This window comes from Phocoena phocoena, chromosome 2 (assembly GCF_963924675.1).
Source record: "Phocoena phocoena chromosome 2, mPhoPho1.1, whole genome shotgun sequence".
NCBI lineage: Eukaryota > Metazoa > Chordata > Mammalia > Artiodactyla > Phocoenidae > Phocoena > Phocoena phocoena.
In genome coordinates, this window is record NC_089220.1 from 26,492,412 (window position 1) to 26,514,097 (window position 21,686).

Below are 21,686 nucleotides of genomic sequence, written 5' to 3' on the forward strand. Positions count from 1 at the left end.
TCATTCTCTTTAGATGCTATTGTAATTTGATCTTCAAATGTCATGCTTTTCAGTATAGTCTGTTACATTTTACCTGTGAATAACTCAATTTTGGCTTTAATTTCTTTCTCTGATTGGCCTGAATGTCCCCATACTTTTCATCAAATGCCTCCATAATAGTAAGGAAATTTCTTACTGCCACAGTGCCACCTACTGGTAGGTCAACATAGAAGCAAGCTAGCAGTAGTTTGACCCACAGATTTGGAGTCCTTCTGAGCTTTGGTTTTATAAAATGCCAATTTCCTTGTCATTTTGAGAAAATATCACTTCTCTTGACAGCTATTAAGTCTCTTGCTGTGGCGTAAAGTCAGCAAGTTATAATTTAAAAAATGCTCTTATTTCTTACTGTTACCTTTAATTGGCCCTGACTTCACCGACTTTGATTTTCTCTGTCCTATAACTGTAGCAAGGGCTCCAGATTGTGTGGGCAAGGGTTTGGATCTGGCAAAAATAACTTGGGGAGCGTCCAAAGATCCTGAAAAATGTAAAAAAAAATCCCCACTTAACACTTTATTTAATCTTGGCTGAAAGGACAAGAGGTCAAATCTAAAATTAGACTAGGGGATCATCATTCTCCCCGATGCTGGCGCGCCATTCCCAGCCAAACATCAAATCCATCCTCTCTCTCTTGCTTTCTAACAGCATTAAAAGTGGGTAGTAGACCCAAATTCTTGTCCCTTTGACTCTGGGGAGAGAAGAACGTTTTGGGAGCAATAAAGGGTATAAGACACTAGGGCAAGCATCTCAAGAGTTTATTTTTATTATTAATTTATTATACTCCAAATCCACCCGGGATCTCCAACAACTATACAACGCATGTGAAACGGACAACAATCTGATAGTGAAAATAGGTCACTCTGCTGAGAGCTGCCAGGCAAATAATTTCATTTGTAAGTCAAAGTGATTTCTAGATCCTTAGGGTTTGGGCTCCACTGCCTTTACTTTATATTAAAATAAGTTCCTTTCTCTTGTTGTCTCACTTAGAGACAACGAAGTGGGCAGGCAGAGGCACACTGACGTGCTGCTGCCTTGTCCCCACGCAAAGAGCATAAAGCTACCCTGAATTTTACCAGGGTCCGAAATGATAAATGCTTAACGCGGGACACTGCTTCTCACTCCTTGTAAATGTAATCCAGCATTGGCGTTCAAAAGGTGGTATGGTCCCTTCCTCCAACTATAGATCTACAAGAGCTTAAAAAAAAAAAAAAGGGCTTCCCTGGTGGCGCAGTGGTTGAGAGTCCGCCTGCCGATGCAGGGGACACGGGTTCGTGCCCCGGTCCAGGAAGATCCCACATGCTGTGGAGTGGCTGGGCCCATGAGCCATGGCCGCTGAGCCTGTGCATCCGGAGCCTGTGCATCCAGAGCCTGTGCTCCGCAACGGGAGAGGCCACAACAGTGAGAGGCCCGCGTACAGAAAAAAAAAAAAAAAAAAAAAAAAAAAAGTTGGGTGGAGTGCATATAGAGGCTGGGCTCCAGGACAGGAAAAGCTTAGGCATAAGCTAAGCGGCTGGGATGAGGGCAGCTGGTATGGCTTCAGGCCCTACAACAATGGTAGTTTACACCATCAAATCAGCATGAGAGAAATGCCAGTTATCTAATCTGTTGCTCTCTGCTATTTTAGTTCACCATCACCACTTCAGACCTCAAGAAGAACACCATGGTTATAAAGAAGGAAGGCCAATGGCTTTGGCTTTGAGCCAAAGGCCCTCACTCCAGCTTCCTTCTCAAATTTCCAAATTTGCTGACTCTACACCTTCCCCTTCTATAGCAAACACAGAATATATAGCCTGAGGTAGGGAAGTCAAGGAAAGTTAACACTCATGGAGCATTCCAGGCACTCTGCTAAGAGCTTTCCCATTCACTACCTCATTTAATGTTCATAGTAACAAGAATGCCACTAGGCCACCATCAGCGGGAAAGGACTGACTTGCTTTTCAACAGCGCCCTGGGATGAACCACTATCTATCTCATTCAGACTATCTGACGAACAAGGTCGCACAGCTTGAAGGCCTGGTTGGGCTAGACTTAAAGAAGGGTCAAGGGGTCAGGAAGCAGACTTTTGCTATATTCACGGACTTAATAACTGAGCTAACCAGACCAGACAGGGGCTAAATACCTTTCATAGTCAGTTTAGTGATTCCTATACACGCAAAACTTCCCAGCTCTCAGAGAGATGTGTAAATGTTTTGACTTATTAGGGGTTGTTCTTCCTTCTTGTGGGTTTAAAGAAAAATGTTTTTAATAGCAACCTAACCTTCTCCCTGTTAAAGGACATGCTTCTAAACCCCTAGAATAACACCTTTAAATCTATGTGTAATAAAGAAAAACATAATTTGTAGGTAAAACACTGAAGTGCCAGGTAATTATTTACTAGCTCTATAAATGACTCTAACAGGGTTACTTATTATTATGTTGCTAAGGTAAAACATTTATTGGGAAGTATGGAAAATGCCTGAACCTTGCTACGTCATGTTCATCAGCATTTCTTTAAGTATCAGGAACACCAGGAAAGTCATAGAAGAGGAAAAATTCAAAGGACTTTAGAGGCCCAGAGTCATTTGGAGACAACAGCAGTAAACAGCAGGCTACCTAAACAAGGTGAGAGGAATAATGCACTTACCTTAAGGTAGAAGCAGGGAGAAAAGATAGATATTAGAAGCCAGGGAGAAGTACAACTCCTCCTTGCTCTGTGGTTTTTTACTGATACCAAATTCAGTACAACTGTTACAAAAACTTCTAAGTACCGTCAACAGTCGGTAAACACTAATTCATGATCAAGATGCTGAAAGTATGACCCACCTGTCCCTCAAATTTCCAACTTGCTCACCCAGAGTGCATGCAAAGAGTTCAATTCCATACTTAATGTATCAATTAGACACACAAATGAAATACGCAGGTTTCCTGGATCTCCTAAGCTTTGTAAGCCTCTCCAGCCTCAGCAAATTTGAAGAGCTACAGAGGCTCTAAAAGCTGTCTCTCATGGAAACCCTGCCGACTAGTCCATGGTTCTCTTAGCCACTCACTTCTCAGGCCATAAGAGTTCCAAGGTGGAAATTTCACTTCCTTAAAAATAACTACCATCTTCTAGTAATTCTTTTTTTGGGGAAAGGGGGGTTTATATTCCCATCAAATATTTCTGGAATTCAGCTTCAAAGAGTTTAAGTGGAAAACAAAATCTTTATACTCTTTTCATATTATTACCCGACTTGGGCGCAGTTATAGAGCCTTTCTCTGTATACTGCTTCCTTTAAACCTCACAGTAAGCCTATGAGGTATATGGAATTATCCCCATAATATACAGTCAAACTAACCAGGCTCCTTAGCAATCTTGTAATCATTTGAAGGTGTATTACGTCACACACACACACACACACACACACACACACACACACACACACACACACCCTTGCACCCTGCCCTTAAGCTCCTCGATGGCTCCCTACTGCTCTCAAGAACAAGTTCCCTCCCCGGCTCATAGGCTGGCCCTGCTACCTCTACAGCCTATTCTCTTGCCACTCCCGGCTCAGATCCCAGTCCTCAGTACGAGGGCTCCCCGAACACAGCACCTTTTCACCACCCGCCCCCTTCCCTCAACTGGCCTTTGCCCACATTGTTCCCTCTTCCTGGAACTCCTTCCACCCCACACCTCCCCTCTCCTGGCTGACCTGTCTACAGTCAAACCCCAGCTTAGATGCTTCTTCCTCTAGGAAGTCCTCCCCAATCCCTAAAGAGTCAGGGTCAGGTTGGCCCTTGGGTTCAAATACTGCTCCACCATTCACTAGCTGTGAGATTTGAGATAACGTTTCATAATCTGTCTGTGCCTTTATTTCTTCAGCCGTAAAACGAGGACTACAGCTCCTATGTTATATGCATGTTTTGTGAATAAATGTTAAGCATTCAGAAGTGTGCCTGACACACAGCGATGCTCAGCCAAGGCTGTCTATTGTTATTCTCTGCATCCCCAGTGCCAGATATCCCTCCCCACCCCACACAGCAGGCTCCTGCTGACCTCCCTCTCTCCGAGCCTCTAGGTTCCCTGTCAGCAGGGACTGTCTAGTTCACCCTTTACGCACCCCAGTGCCCAGCATGTTACTTTCTCCAAAGGAGGTGCTCAAAAACAAAACACTTGTTGAGTTGAATCCAAGTAGATTTGCTTTCAATCTTCTGATTACCTATTAGTGTATTTTTATGAATTATTCCTCACAGAAAACTATCCCTGGACCAATGATGCCTGACTTCTATGTTGAGAGGCTTGAGGTCCTCAGCAACTACCTGGCAACAGACTATGACATTAGCATGACAGGACGCAGATTAGACCACAGCTCCAGCTCTGCACGCATGGACCGTCTCCCACAGGCCCCTTGACTTTCTGAGCTTCTGTTTCCTCACGTGGAGGTGACAAAGCTATACCTCACAGGGTTGTGGTGAGGATTTAGTGTGAGATACTACATGTGGAAATACCACAGAAACACTAAAACACCAGTCAAATACAGGCTTTTTACTAAATGCTGCAAATCTGATAACATTCTACCAGACGGGGAAATTTTGCCTACCCCAAACTAGTTCTGGAAAACCATTTCATCCTAAAATGTTGCTGTCATTTGGAAGAAGAGAGTAACAAAATGCCCACTTGCCAGTGCTCCAGAGGCCTGGATGCTTCGTTCTCTGAGCTGGAGCTCTCTTCAGAGGCAGGAGAGAACTTGCTGGCCCAGACCCTGCCCGCTGTCCCACCTGGAACTGACCTGTGGAGCTGGTGATGGGCACAAAGGCTGCAGAGTTAAGGCTGCTCTGGAGTCCGTCCAGCTGCCCTTCCGTGGAGGACGCTCTGAAACACAAGCAGCTTGGTTAGGCCTGCAGACAAAGGTGAGGTCAACTACAGCCCTGCAATGGCTCTGCCTCTTGCTTTTCGTGTTGCCACTCATTCCCTTTCTTCTTTCAAGTCAAATGTCATCTTATCAGAAAGAACTTCTAAGACCAACCTATCCCCTACTTCTGAAATGTTACATATTTTAAAATTTATTGTCCATCTCTCCCCACTGGAACACAGCTTCAAGAAAGCACGGGCTTTGATCACTACTGTGTCCCCAGTGCCTAAGCATTCAACAAATACTTACTGAATGAATAAATTGAGTTCCTGGTACTGACTTGGATAAATCATAAGTGAAGACATTGAAAAAAAAAAAAGTTTCAGGTAGAGCAGTGATTCTCAACTGGGGGAGGGAGGGGGGCAGATTTTGCTTCCTCCCCCCACCCTCTCACAGGGGACACTTGGTGATGTTGAGATATCTGTGGTTGTCACAACTGCGGGGCCTATGGCATCCAGTGGGTAGAGGCCAGGAATGGTGCTAAGCCTTTCCTACGGTGCACTAGAAAGTGCCCCAAAACAAAGAATGTCCTGGTCCAAGATGTCAACTGTGCTGAGGTGGCGAAGCCATATACAGAGGCGCCTCCCCTCGTGCCACCGTTGACAAGAGATAGGACAGAGTATATTAGATTCTTTGGGCACAGTTTCCCCAGCCACTTGTCTTAGAAGTACTGTGACTGGCCTGATGCCCTACAGACCATGCCAGGTCTCCCTGTTATAGGCTCTTACAGCTTTGTCATTCTTTCATTGCATTTACCAAAATTATAGAACCGTGTAACTGGTTGCTTAACAGCTGTCATCCTTGCTAGAATGTGCGTTCCATGAAGACAGAGACTGCTTCAGTCTCATTCAGTGTTGTATCCATAGCTCCTAATATTGCATTTTGCACATACTAGGTACTTAATAAATATTTTTTGAAGTAATCTCACCCACTGCCCCATTAATACACTTATTTGTTGGGCCCATCTCCCTTGACTTTAGCTGACATGTAACAATTTTACCTGGGAGATTCAAGTTCTCATACTCAGTTCTTTATTTGTTGAGCAGCATCCAACCCAACCTGTAGTACCTTCGCCCAACGCTACTTTTCCATTTACTCACTCAAGCAAAAAATACTTATTAAGCATTCCTGCGCTTGGTGCTAGTGAGGAGGTAGGCATTTGGCAAATCCATAAGATACAAACTGTGTGATAAATGCTACGGAGAAAAAGCACAAGGTGTTATGAGAGAATGAAACAGGGAACCTGATTTAGATGGTGAGGAGAAAGGGATTTCCCTGGTGGCCTAGTGGTTAGGATTCAGGCTTTTACTGCCGTGGCCCAGGATCAACCCCTCCCTGGTCAGGGAACAGAGATCCCCCAAGTCACGCTGCGCGGCCAAAAGAAAAAACCGCTTCAAAAAATAAATAAATAGGGCTTCCCTGGTGGCGCAGTGGTTAAGAATCCATCTGCCAACGCAAGGGCGGGTTTGAGCCCTGGTCCAGGAAGATCCCACATGCCGCAGAGCAACTAAGCCTGTGCGCCACAACTACTGAGCCTGCACTCTAGAGCTCCCATGCCACAACTACTGAGCCCGTGTGCCACAACTACTGAAGCCCGCGTGCCTAGAGCCCATGCTCCGCAACAAGAGAAGCCACTGCAATGAGAAGCCCGCGCACCGCAACGAAGAGTAGCCCCCGCTCACCACAACTAGAGAAAGCCCGCGCACAGACAAAAATAAATAAATAAATGAATGAAAAATTTAAAATAAATAAATAAATGAAATTTTAACTAACTAAATAAAAACCATTAGTTGTGTACATGGTGAGAAGAGTGGTCAAGGATGGCCTTTCTGAGGAAATCGTGCTTCAGGCACGTCCTGAAGTCAGGAGAAGCAGGCATTTAGCCAAGAGCAGGGAATAGGAAAGAGCCTTTCACGGAGAAGAAATGTCCATATAATGATTCTGAGGCAGAAAGGGGCTTAGAATGTCCTGGGAGACTTTAAAGACCATCAAAGTGTGCCGCGTGGGTGGTGGTTAGTCAGGCAGTGTTTGCCAAACATCCCTGACGGGAATCACCTGGGCTCGCTTGTCAATCACACAGCTTTCCAGGCCCTTCACTTGGAGATTCTGATTCAGTGGTCTGGGATAGGCCTTGAGAACTCAGGCTTTTTTTTAAGCTCCCCAGGTGCCCAGGTGATTCATATCACCAGAGAAGTCAGGGAAACACTGACTGGTGAGTAGAGGAAGGTGGGATGGGAAACGCTGGGAGAGGCTTAGGTGCCCAGGTGGTCCCTACACCCCTGATGGAGATGTGCCACTTGAGAACACACCCCAGCAGCGATGCAAGGATCACACTGTCTTACAGCCCTTCCCCTCTAGCGAGCCTCGGTCTGGGCGCTGCCCACTCCTTTCCACTTTCGCTTTGAGGACAGGGGAACCACAGAGCAAAAAGAAGAGAAAGGAGCAGAGGGCTTTTTCCCTTTTCCCAAGCCTCAGCCTTGGAGAGCTACATCTGGAATGCTTATGCAATTTACTTAAGCCCCTTATGGACCCAAAAAAACCATCCAAAGCATCTGTAGGCCGATATTTGTGCTTCCAGGTCCAAGTGAAAAAGACAAAGTTCTGGAGGGCCTAGGATGGGCCCTTTCCTTTATAAAAGTTAAAAAACCCAAAGGCCCATTCACGTGTGTTAGAAGCAGCTAAGTCAAGAAAACTTACGGGGCTGATCTCAGTGTCCTGGAGGAAGCCCTAGTGTTAGCAGTAAAAAGGGAAGCAGGCAGGCGACATTTTGGAGGCACTAGAGTACGGGCAGGGAACAGAAAGCTTCCGGAGGCATGAGAAGAGTCCCTGGGGGTTTAGAGCTAGTGACTTCTTTCTCCTCTCCTCTCTGGAATTCCTCTCCCACCCTTCACCTTTATAGGCTTCCTCCTCTTCCTCACCCAAGATCTCCTGCCCCTGTGTCCCTTTGTACCCAGTTCTACTCACTCTTCCATCCTCCTCCCTCCAGCAACTCCCACCACAGGCCTCAGGAGCCATTGCTGATTCCGACTTTGAACATTTCGGACGGTCCTACTGTTTCTCGCACGAGTTCCCCTTCTCCCCAGTGGAGGAGAAATGTGTCCACAGACGTCCAAGGGGAAACTCAGAGTAAATTTTTCCATAGAGACACTGGTACACAAAATGGTTTGGGTTTATGTTATTACAACTTTAGGCACATCATGGGTAAATATGCTTTTGCTGTGATAACATCATTTCCTTGGGAAAATATGTTCCAACTTCTGGACAAACCACTCCGAAATGAGAACTTTTAAAACATCGCTTGTCTAGAGCCTGTATGTTAATTTGCACTTGCTGATCTGCTTCTGCAATGATTCTTTGCTGCTTTCCTGAAAGTACTTGTGTTTTAGGAAGTATTTACACAGAAAGGTATGTATATGTCCCCTTGGTTGTTTCTTTTCTTTCTTTTTTTTTAAAAAAATAAATTTATTTATTTATTTATTTTTGGCTGTGTTGGGTCTGTTGCTGTGTGCTGGCTTTCTCTATTTGTGGCGAGTGGGGGCCACTCTTCCTTGTGGTGTTTGGGCTTCTCATTGCGGTGGCTTCTCTTGTTGCGGAGCACGGGCTCTAGGCACGCGGGCTTCAGTAGTTGTGGCACGTGGGCTCAGTAGTTGTGGTGCACGGCCTTAGTTGCTCCGCTGCATGTGGGATCTTCCAGGACCAGGGATTGATCCCATGTCCCCTGCATTGGCAGGCAGATTCTTAACCACTGTGCCACCAGGGAAGTCCCCCTCTTGGTTGTTTCTAAGTCTGTTACTGGGCTTTGACATTAAGGTAACAGGACCTACGTAATAGGGTTGTTGAGGATTAAATAAGATGGTGGATGGTAAAGCACATCCTAGTACAGTGTTGGGTTTTACATTAAGGGCTAAATAAACATTAACTATTACTAGTATTGTTATTGTTACTTAGGAATATTGACAATCTTTGCATTCACTATAAGCCTATCTACAAAAAAAATATTAAGTTGGATGACTCATTGATTCTAATTCAGTACGGATTATTGGTGCTAAACTGTAGAAGAATGACCACAGATATTCAGAACTTGCAACTTAACAGTGATTTGCTATTGAAGTCAAAAGGTAATTATTGGCAACCTACCAGTCAGAAATCAAAATCAGTCAAAATTACTCTTAAACTCCCTTTGGAAGAGAGGTCTCATTTGAGGTTGACAACCTGTCTCTTAATAAAGCTAATACACATCTTTTTTCCCTGCCAGCATCAGAATTAATCACTGTTTCTTCAACTGTGCACCAAATGAAGTAGCTGGCTTGTCATATAGAATATGCGTCTTTGGGCTTCCCTGGTGGTGCAGTGGTTGAGAGTTCGCCTGCCGATGCAGGGGACACGGGTTCGTGCCCCGGTCCGGGAAGATCCCACATGCCGTGGAGCGGCTGGGCCCGTGAGCCGTGGCCGCTGAGCCTGCGTGTCCGGAGCCTGTGCTCTGCAATGGGAGAGGCCACCGTACCGCAAAAAAAAAAAAAAAAAAAAGAATATGCGTCTTTAAGCATGAGAATTACACATAGTACAGTGGGATGCTCTTCCTATAAGAGAAGCATGCATCTCCTGTCTTGTCCTGAGGGGAATATCAAGTAGAATCAGCCACTATCGAAACTGTACTTTCTCTTTCTCTCTGAATAGCTGAATGTGCAAAGTTAAATGTGTGTTGGATGCAGCTACGTTACCTGTGGTGTTCTGATCACAGTACAAATGGAATACAAAGAGGTGGCTAAAGATGAATTCAGAAAAATGAGTTATGAAAGTATGCAGGGACTTCCCTGGTGATCCAGTGGGTAAGACTCCCTGCTCCCAATGCATGGGGCCTGGGTTCGATCCCTGGTCAGGGAACTAGATCCCGCACGCATGCCACAACTAAGAGTCCCCATGTCACAACTAAGAGCCTACAAGCCACAACTAGGACCTGGAGCAGCCAAAAAAAAAAAAAAAAAAGTTCAAGAGTTTTGCGGTGAGAAATACTGAAAAGATGGGACGAGAAAGGTGCCATTAACGTTATATCACACAAAAGTTAGAGTTCAAACCAAGAAGAGTGCTAGGTATGACTATCTGATCCTGTAGTTTTCCTTCATTGTTATTCTCGGAAATGGTGCAAGTTCTAGGAGACGGAAAGGAGATGTAGTCAAAGGTTGAGTGTTAGAGGCTGACTACAATCTCAGCTGTGGTAATGGGCTTAGTTCAGACCCTTCTCTGCAGGTGAACTGTCTCTAATCATCAAAAGCTGCTGAAGGACAGGATTCCTGATTGACGGAGCCACTTAAAAACTGAAATAAGATATGCGGCCATATATAGTGGCAATGAAGAATTAGAAGACCTCCATTAACAGTGACATCTCCATGAAGGCAGGAACTTTCCTTGGGACGTGTTCATAGCTAGTACCTAAAGAGTTTCCTTAAAAATTAAATATGTACTTCCTAACCCAGAATTCAATTCACTTGCTCCATTTCTCTCTACTCCTCTTGCCTCTTCCATGTTCCTGCAGCCCAAGAAAGATCCCGATATGGGCATTGAGGGGAAACAGCTCTTCTGGGCCTTTCAAAGATGTTGTTCAATGATACGTTACAAACAAATCATATCTCTGTAAGTGGAAATATTGTCTTTAATAAATACTGCATTTATTATTTTGAAAGACTTCTTGTAGTGCAAGTCTCTACTTAGGGAATGCAAGCTGATCAAATGGCTGGCTAGCAGTTCCACTGGCATCAAGACCACACCATACAGCAGGCCTATATAACATGCTATCACCAAGGAGGGTTATAATGAGTAAAACCCCCGTTATCCATTTTGCTGGTAAGGGTGATGTGTCTTTTCATGGGCCTGTATTTCCTTTATTTGTGGTTTCCTCCCCACACCCCACCCCAGGCCATTATTTTAATCAGTGGAAGCTTTCCTGAAAGTGATATTCTTTCTTTAAGATCTGTTTTGTTCATTACTTCACAAGGTTGACTGTGGCTTGGTGCTATATTTCAAGGCTTTCCACATCTCTAACACAGAGGTACTAGTTTTCTATTTCACTGGTTTAGTGAAAGTCTATCTTGGATTCATGTCACCACATCAGGGACGACCCTTCTGTAGAAGGAAGGACATACAAAAGGAAAATGCTCAAGATTCTACAGAAAGAGTAGAGCGAGAAATGCTGGTCTTGTCAGGGTGTGGCAAGTGGCCACGGTGGCATCTGTGAAGGTCCTGAAAAGAAGAACCCTCAAACTTGATCATTTTTATAAAATACCGGTGACAATCAATCACTTTTCAATTCTCAAAGGACAGAGGAAATCCTAAGATGCAAGTTAGGTTAAAGAACTGAATTCCAAAAAAAAGACTTTGACTTTTCTTAGTGAACATTTACTCACAGATTAAATGTCTTATAATTTTCCTTACAACATACCTACGTGCACACAAGTGTTTGTGTAATCCTGTCCAGGGACTACACATGCATTTCACAAACAGAAGCTAACATGTTACTCCTTAGCAAATAACAAATAACAAGCAAAGAACACTGTTAATGTGGGTCTGGTTCCAAAACCAATTCAAGAAACATTTAGTGGGCTTCCCTGGTGGTGCAGTGGTTGAGAGTCCACCTGCCAATGCAGGGGACACGGGTTCGTGCCCCGGTCTGGGAAGATCCCACATGCCGCGGAGCGGCTAGGCCCGTGAGCCATGGCCGCTGAGCCTGTGCGAGAGGCCCGCGTACAGAAAAAAAAAAAAAAAAGAAACACTTAGTGAAGTCAACTTGTGTGTAGTAGTGGTGCAAAGGATTCATTTTATAAACATACTACACATTATCTAATCCATCATATTTCTTGGTACATTCCTTTTCATCCCTAATATTATTTATGTGGGACTTTCTCTTTTTCTTATTTATTAGTCATTGCAGAGGTAAGCCTCGCTATTGTTTGCTGTCAATTTCATTCATTCCTGCACCAAGTATTTAATGAACACCTAACGTGCCAGACACTGACTGAGGCACTGTTCTCTCGTGTTCTCCCATGTGCCAGGCTCTTCTAAGTGATTTCTATATTTTTATTATTTTATTTTTATTAATTTACTCTGTTGTTTCTTTTATAGCGTTTCAAGTTAAATGATTAACTCACTGATTTTCAATCCTTCCTGTCTTTGTAATGAATGTATCTAAGATTACAAATTTACTTTCGAGTAGTTTTGGCTATCCCACAAATTTGATATGTCATACTTTCATAGCCATTCAGTTCTAAATGTTTTATGATTTTCCTTATGACTGCCTCTTTAACAACTGAGTATTACCCTATTTAAAAAAAATTTCAAACACATAGGCCTTAAAAAAAACTATCTTATTATTTCTAAATTAAGTATATTTATTATAGCTATAGAGTGTGATATTGATGTTTTGAAATGGGTGGAGCCTTCATTTGTGACACAGTATGTGCTGAAGTTTTATAAATATTCCACGTATACTTTAAAAGAATGTATATTATCCCTTTTGGGCCCAGGAGTCTGTGCATGGCTATTAATGTTTTCCTGTGAGTTGTGACTCATAAGGGGGTTGTAAAATCAATTCAGGAGACACAATCAGCATTTTAAAAAGGATAGGAGCCCCTATCGTATCTGTGCCCCTCCCTCCCTCCGGCCTGAGGGAGCCAGAGCCCCCTAATCAGCTGCTCTTTTAACCCCGTCCTGTCTGAGCGAAGAACAGACGCCCTCAGGCGACCTACACGCGGAGGTGGGGCCAAATCCAAAGCTGAACCCCGGGAGTTGTGAGAACAAAGGACAGAAAGGGAAATCTCTCCCAGCAGCCTCAGGAGCAGCGGATTAAAGCTCCACAATCAACTTGATGTACCTGCATCTGTGGAAAACCTAAACAGACAACGAATCATCCCAAAATTGAGGAGGTGGACTTTGAGAGCAAAATATATTATTTTTTCCCCTTGTCCTTTTTCTGTGAGTGTGTATGTGTAAGCTTCTGTGTGAGATTTTGTCTGTATAGCTTTGCTTTCACCATTTGTCCTAGGGGTCTGTCCGTCCGTTTTTTTACTTAAAAAATTTTTTTCTTAATAATTATTTAAGATTTTAATAACTTTATTTTATTTTACGTTACTTTATTTTATCCTCTTTCTTTCTTTCTTTCTATTTTTTCTCCCTTTTATTCTGAGGCATGTGGATGAAAGGTTCTCAGTGCTCCAGCCAGGAGTCAGTGCTGTGCCTCTGAGGTGGGAGAGCCAACTTCAGGACACTGGTCCACAAGAGACCACCCAGCTCCACGTAATATCAAATGGCGAAATCTCCCAGAGATCTCCATCTCAGCGCCAAGACCCAGCTTCACTCAATGACCAGCAAGCTACAGTGCTGGACACCCTGTGCCAAACAACTAGCAAGACAGGAACACAGCCCCATCCATTACCAGAGAGGCTGCCTAAAGTCATAATAAGGCCACAGACACCCCAAAACACACCACCAGACGAGGACCTGCCCACCAGAAAGACAAGATCCAGCCTCATCCATCAGAACACAGGAACTAGTCAACTCCACCAGGAAGCCTACACAACCCACTGAACCAACCTTAGCCACTGGGGACAGACACCAAAAACAATGGGAACTACGAACCTGCAGCCTGCGAAAAGGAGACCCCAAACACAGTAAGATAAGCAAAATGAGAAGACAGAAAAACACACAGCAGACGAAGGAGCAAGGTAAAAACCCACCAGACCTAATAAATGAAGAGGAAATAGGCAGTCTACCTGAAAAAGAATTCAGAATAATGATAGTAAAGATGATCCAAAATCTTGGAAATAGAATGGAGAAAATACAAGAAACGTTTAACAAGGACCTAGAAGAAGTAAAGAGCAAACAATGATGAACAACACAATAAATGAAATTAAAAGTCCTCTAGAAGGGATCAATAGCAGAATAACTGAGGCAGAAGAACAGATAAGTGACCTGGAAGATAAAATAGTGGAAATAACTACTGTAGGGCAGAATAAAGAAAAAAGAATGAATGGATAAAGAAGATGTGGCACATATATACAATGGAATATTACTCAGCCATAAAAAGAAACGAAATTGAGTTATTTGTAGTGAGGTGGATGGACCTAGAGTCTGTCATACAGAGTGAAGTAGGTCAGAAAGAGTAAAACAAATACCATATGCTAACACATATATATGGAATCTAAGAAAAAAAAAAAAAGGTCATGAAGAACCTAGGGGTAAGATGGGAATAAAAACACAGACCTACTAGAGAATAGACTTGAGGATATGGGGAGGGGGAAGGGTAAGCTGTGACAAAGTGAGAGAGTGGCATGGACATATATACACTACCAAATGTAAAAGAGCTAGTGGGAAGCAGCCGCATAGCACAGGGAGATCAGCTAGGTGGTTTGTGACCACCTAGAGGGGTGGGATAGGGATGGTGGGAGGGAGGGAGATGCAAGAGGGAAGAAAGAGATATGGGAACATATGTATAAGTATATTTGATTCACTTTGTTATAAAGCAGAAACTAACACATCATTGTAAAGCAATTATACTCCAATAAAGATGTTAAAAAAAAAAGTCATTTCTAAAACAAGTCTTTAGATTAGAGCAGACATCACAGTCTTTCTTTAAACCCAGTACCGTTTCTTTCGCGAGGCTGTTCGCAAGATCTAGCTTCTCAAGTCTTAGAAATAACACCTTGAGACTGAAATATCAAACTCTCCAATAAAGAAGGAGCCAGCACTTAATACTATCTCACTTGAGATCCAGTCAGGAAGATTTGGGTAAGCCTGAATGAACATGAACAATTACTACGGCTCTTCTCCCTTGGGTGTTATGACCATGGGTCAGTTGGTGTGAACTGTTCTGGCGTCCATGGCTTCACCTGTTCTATGAAGTTTATAGTTCCAAAGTGTCATATCCTAGGGAGAGTTTAAAATCCCAGTGAGAGAAATAGGATCATCACCAACTTTATGGACTAGGTACACTCTCTCACGTGTTTTCATGTGTAATTATGCTTCAGTGCATAATGTCCGTGAAAACAAAATAATAAATTAAAAGGATAGGAAGTAGTATTTCGTGAAACTTTTATTTCATATACATAGAGATATTTTTACTGGGTTGCATATAAAATGTATTTTTAAATTATGAGTGGTGGTCAAAAAAGATTAAAAGCCACTTACTAAAGCAAACTGTTAATTCTCCATTTCAAATATTCAAAATCTTCAGAAATTTTTGTTTGAGTTACCTGTCAGTTAATGATAGACGTATATTTAAATAAATTACTCACCATGATAATTTGTGAATTTCTCTTAAATAATTTGTTAGCTTTTGATTTATATATTTTGAGGTTATGTTAAGTGCATACAAGTGCTTTTCTTTATCCCTATCAATGATGTTTGCTTAATTTTATCTATGGATATACTAGTTTTCCTTCTAATTAGTATTGCATGGTTTACCTTTTTCCAATCTTCGACTTTTCTGCAAGATTTTACTTTAGGTATGTCTCTTTTAAGCAGCTTATAACTGAGCATTTTAAAAAATGGAATTTGGTAATCTATCTTTTAATAGAAGAGTATAATCTGTTAACATTTATTGTGATTACACATGTGTTTTACTTTATCTTAGTTTAAATTTTTCATCTTTTTCCTTTGCTTTTTTTCCCCTTCATTTCCTGCCTCCCACTGGATTCATAGAGTTTCTACATTCCCTTCTCTCCCCCTCTGTTGGTTTGAAAGCAATAGACTGTATATTAATTACTTAGCTATTATTTTCTAAGAAAGTATAAAGCCATTCAGTATTCTGTCCTGTCCTTAAACTTGACACAGATCTGTTATACATTTACTATCCACTGACTACTCTTGTCCCTGAATCCTGTTGTTGTCTTAAATGTGTTTTATCTTCTTAAAGAAGACCAACAATTATTTTTATAGTCACTAACATTTATAGACATTTTATAAAATTTTTGCACTTCACTGTTTCATGTTATTCTGTGTTCACTTTTATCTTTGCTATTTCTTTCAGTGAAGGCCATGGGTGGTATACTCTTAGACCTTGACTATCTCAAATTATTTATTTATTTATTTATTTATTTTGTGGTACGCGGGCCTGTCACTGCTGTGGCCTCTCCCGTTGCGGAGCACAGGCTCCGGACACGCAGGCTCAGCGGCCATGGCTCACGGGCCCAGCTGCTCCGCGGCATGTGGGATCCTCCCGGGCCGGGGCACGAACCCGTGTCCCCTGCATCGGCAGGCGGAGTCTCAACCACTGCGCCACCAGGGAAGCCCTCAAATTATTATTTTTTGCCTTCTTTCTTGAATGACAATTTAGCTATATATAAAATTCTAGACTCAAAGTTACTTTATCTCAACACTGTAAAGCTATTAGCTCTCGCCTTCTGCCACTTATTACTTCTGAAGAGAAGAATGCTGGTATTCTGTTTTCCTTTGTAGTTAAAGTGAATTTTCACTATGATGTGTCTAGAGGTGCATTTATTTTGGTACAAGAAATGATTTTTTTTTTTTTTAGCTGAGGACTCGTATCTTTCTCCAGTTCCAGAAAATTCTCAGCTATTTTTAATTTTTTTTTTACACCTTTATTGGAGAATAATCGCTTTACAATGGTGTGTTAGTTTCTGCTTTATAACAAAGTGAATCAGCTATACATATACACATGTTCCCATATCTCTTCCCTCTTGCGTCTCCCTCCCTCCCACCCTCCCTATCCCACCCCTCTAGGTGGTCACAGAGCACCAAGCTGATCTCCCTGTGCTATGTGGCTGCTTCCCACTAGCTATCTATTTTACGTTTGGTAGTGTATATATGTCCATGCCTCTCTCGTGCTTTGGCACAGCTCACCCTTCCCATCCCCCCATATCCTCAAGTCCATTCTCTAGTAGGTCTGTGTCCTTAGTCCTCTCTTACCCCTAGGTTCTTCATGACATTTTTTTTTCTTAAATTCCATATATATGTGTTAGCATACGGTATTTGTCTTTCTCTTTCTGACTTACTTCACTCTGTATGACAGACTCTAGGTCCATCCACCTCATTACAAATAACTCAATTTCGTTTCTTTTTATGGCTGAGTAATATTCCATTGTTTATATGTGCCACATCTTCTTTATCCATTCATCTCTTGATGGACACTTAGATTGTTTCCATCTCTGGGCTATTGTAAATAGAGTTGAAATGAACATTTCGGTACATGACTCTTTTTGAATTATTGTTTTCTCAGGGTATATGCCCAGTAGTGGGATTGCTGGGTCACATGGTAGTTCTATTTGTAGTTTTTTAAGGAACCTCCATACTGTTCTCCATAGTGGTTGTACCAATTCACATTCCCACAAGCAGTGCAAGAGTGTTCCCTTTTCTTCACACCCTATCCAGCATTTATTGTTTCTAGATTTTTTGATGATGGCCATTCTGACCGGTGTGAGATGATACCTCATTGTAGTTTTGATTTGCATTTCTCTAATGATTAATGATGTTATCTTTTAAAGTACTGCTTGTTCATCTATCCCTCAGCTCTCTCTTCTGATATTCCTATCAGAGTTACATGTCATGTTCCACAAGATACTGTTAGATACATGATCTAATATGTCTGACCATTCAAAAATATTAATTTCATCTGCAAGGAATTCATGGCCCAGTTGCTGATTCTGCTGGCAATCCTTCTTAATATTAGATTTATTCATGCGTTTTAGAATTTTGGTTTGCAGGCTCATTTTGAATAGAAATCACTTCCCCCCTTTGTCTCCCTACTTGCTTACCCCTCCCTGTCTGAAGATTTTACAGTTGCCTCTGCCCAGTCCCCCTGACCCCAGTCCAGAACCAGACTTTACGGTGGTATTCTGGTACCCCTGCCTCAGAGATAAATAGAAATCCAGGTGAGTTCTGAGACATGAACAGTTGCCAGGGTATTTCATTATCTTTCTAACTCTGTAGGCCCATAGCCTTATATAAAGATGGAGCCTCAGCCAGTGGGTCCATGTCAGCTTTGTCAGTCTCCCTGTAGAAGAGCCCAGTGCATTCTTTAGCTCAGGATTTTTCAACCTTGGTACTACTGACATTTTGGACTGGGTAATTCTTCACTGTGGGGAACTGTCCTGTGCTTTGCGGGACGTTTAGTAGCATCCCTAGACTCTATTCATTAGATGCCAGTAGCAACACCCCTCCCCCTCCCCCCCTCCCCCCGCTCAATTATGACAACCAATGACTCCAGACATTGTCAAATGTCCTCTGGGGGGCAACATCATCTCCAGTTGAAAAAAATCACTGTTTTATTTTCTACTAATGAGTCTCTCTCTCCTCTCGGGTAGGGTACTCTCAGGCCCCAATATGCCACAGGAGCTGAGCTCCAGGCTGCCACTGCCTGCTTCCACAGCAGGGCTCGTAAAACTTGTTGCTTCAGCCTCATTCACTGATTGCTATTCATTTCTGTACACTTTGGGGCCAAGGAGATGGCCCCTTTTTTCTTCTTTAAGCTTTTTATCTATCACTGCTATTTGAAGCAGAGGCGGAATACTAAGTGAGAACTTACGGAGCCAACTTGACTGGAAGTCAGTAAGTCCAAATCTAACCTTTTGTATTGTTTGAAACTAAGCCTTTGCCTTCAGTAGTCATTAGAGTTATTAGTGTTCAGGAAATCAGAATGTGTGTGAATTTCCATAGCCTTGCTAGCTAGAGCCAAATCATACTTATGAATATCAGTTGACTAACAACAAAAGTGAGATTTCTTTTAACAGGGAACAATATCGGCAGCAGGAATTACAAACTACACCAACCGGCATGCAATGGACACTTAATATATGTCAGGGAAACACACGATCTCCTTTAATCCTAAGAACAGCTCCACGACGTAGGTAATATTTTGCAGATAACAAAACAGAAGCTTAGAGGTATCCCTAAATAACAGTCAATTAAGTAAAGGAGCCAGGATTCAAGTCTAATTCGAAATCTTGGGATATTAGCAGTTGTACTCTACTGCCTCCCATACACTACTCTACATGGTCTAAATAACTAACGAAGAGATAATTGTTATTTAGTGATCCTTGATGCATTCACCTTGATGCAAGATACTATGGTGCCACCATCTCTATCTTCACCACCACCTCCTTCACTACCATTTCCTGAGAACTTATCATGAATATAAGCCATATCAGGGGCTGAACTTCTCTCTTGTCTCTCAAAAACAACCTTCATGAAAAGAGGGCTCATGTCTGTCTCGTCCACTGGTGTCATCACCAATACTTAGAGCAATGCACAGCAGTGCACATTCAATATCTATATGATAAAAGGATGAAGACAAGATATCTGTCCCTAACAGACTTAACGAAAAGCAGAACACATATGAAAAGGAAAAATAAGACAAGGAGGCAGATGGAAGAGTCAGCTGAGGAGCTGAGAATGGGGCATCTGGTCAAGCTATGTCAAGATGATAAATTAGAACCTGATCTTGAATAAAAGGCAGGACTTAGATTCAAGATAGTTAAGGGCATTCTGTGCAGGGGGCATGACATGAGCAGGTAGGAACAATGAATGGAGCCATGTGTGAAGCAGACTGGAGACAGGACGGAGGACAAACTGCAGAGGGCTTCAATGTCCAGAGTAAGGACTCTCAACTTTACTTTGCAGGCAGCTGGAAGCCTCCAAATATTTCAGGAAAAAGGTTCAAAGAACTACTTTAAAGACGATATTTTAAAATTGCTTCCTAGGCCTACGTGTGTACCCTATTTCTTTAAGAACCCATTTGGATAGTTTAAAAACTTCTACCTTGTTCTACTTGGTTTTTTTTTTTATTCAAGAACCAATTTTGATAGTTCATATTTTTCAAAATATTATCTTTCATCCAGTTTAAAAAATTTAGTAGCATACGATTGTGTGCAGTGTCCTCATAATTTTTCAATCTCCCCTATATCTACTTTTAAAAACTTCTATTTTTAATTCTCTTATTTTTCTGGCAGAAATGTGTTTATTTTTCTCCTTCCCTGTCCCCCTACCCAGAACTAAACAAGGTTTTGGATTTAACTAATTTTGCTGCTTGCTTTTCGGTTTATATTGCTTTCTTCTTGATTTCCTTTGATCTGTTTTTCTTAGCTTTGTTTTATTGACTCTTTTTTAACTTCTAGAGATGGAAGCTTAGTTCAGGTATGACAAATATGTGGCGTGCATATTCACTACGCTCAACATCAGACATTACTAATCTATCACAGCACTCTGTCTTGCTGAGCTCACAGAAGTCCTCATAATTCTTTTTAACCTGACACTCTGCTGTAATCAGCTGAAACCACTATATTGGTTGAAGCGAATTTGCCATTTGTATCTTGGTTAATTTCTCTACCATCTTTCCATATTTAACACTGAAAATAATTATGAATTTACCTTTGAGTGCATCTTTGCCTAAATTTCAAATATAAGTTTTGATACATATAATTCTTTTTCTTGTTTTTAAAAATTATTTCAGCTTTATTGACTTGACATATAAAATTACAAGATATTCAAAGTACATCGTGGTGATTTGACATACATATGCATTGTGGAAGGATTCCCCTATCTAGTTATTTACCTCACATACTTACCTTTTTCTTTCTTCCCCTTCTCCTTGGTGAGAACATTTAAGTTCTACTCTCTTAGCAAATTTCTTTTTTTTTTTTTTTGCAGTATGCGGGCGTCTCACTGTTGTGGCCTCTCCCGTTGCGGAGCACAGGCTCCGGATGCACAGGCTCAGCGGCCATGGCTCATGGGCTCAGCCGCTCCACGGCATGTGGGATCTTCCCGGACTGGGGCACGAACCTGTGTCCCCTGCATTGGCAGGCAGACTCTCAACCACTGCGCCACCAGGGAAGCCCTCCACTTGTTTATTTTTGCTTTTGTCGTCAAATCCAAAAACTCATCGCCAAGACCAAGTCAAGGAGATTACTGCCTATGTTTTCTTTTAGGAGTTTTATGGTTTCCATTCTTACATTCAAGTCTTTAATTCATTTTGAGTTAATTTTTGTGTATGTTTTAAGATAGTAGTCCAGTTTCATTCTTTTGCATGTGGCTATTCAATTTTTCCAACACCATTTATTAAAGAGACTGTCCTTTCCCCTTTGTATATTCTTGGCTCCTTTGTCGTAAATTAATTGACCATACATGTCTGGATTTATTTCTGGGATCTCTATTCTGTTCCATTGATCTATGTGTCTGTTTTTATGCCAATACTGTTTTGATCACTGTAGCTTTGTAATATCGTTTCAAATCAGGGAGCATGATGCCTCCAGCTTTGCTTTCCTTTCTCAAGATTGCTTGGGCTATTTGGGTCTTCTGTGGTTCCATACAAATTTTAGGATTTTGGTTCTATTTCTGTGAGAAATGCCATTGGAATTGTGATAGGGATTGCACTGAATCTGTAGATTGCTTTGGGAAGTCTGGACATTTTAACAATATTAATTCTTCCAATCCATAAGCATGGAATATCTTTCCATTTATTTTTGTTTTCAATTTCTTTCATCACTGCCTTATAGTGTTCAGTGAACAGATCTTCTCACCTCCTTGGTTATATTTATTCCTAGGTATTTTATTCTTTCTGCTGTAATTGTAAAAGGCACTCTTTTCTTGATTTCTCTTTCTTATAGTTTATTGTTAGTGTAGAGAAATTCAACAGATTTCTGTATATTAATTTTGTATCCTGAAATTTCACTGAATTCATGTATGAGTTCTAACAGTCTTTTGGTGGGGTCTTTAGGGTTGTATGCAACCTATATGCAATATCATGTCGTCTGCAAATAGTGGCATTCTGCAAGTAGACAG

The 21,686-nt window shown here is 41.9% G+C and overlaps 1 protein-coding gene across 1 annotated transcript in view; it reads right to left on the reverse strand.

Moving 5' to 3' along the window:
• Positions 1 to 374: 374 nt before the first annotated feature.
• Positions 375 to 21,686, reverse strand: part of TTLL5 (tubulin tyrosine ligase like 5) — a 253,665-nt gene continuing 232,353 nt past the window's right edge. Inside the window, exons 31-32 of the mRNA XM_065871649.1 lie at positions 4,782 to 4,864; positions 375 to 514 (exon numbers count right to left, since the gene is read on the reverse strand). Coding sequence (XP_065727721.1) covers positions 375 to 514; positions 4,782 to 4,864 — 223 coding nt within the window. The remainder of the gene's footprint in view (positions 515 to 4,781; positions 4,865 to 21,686) is intronic.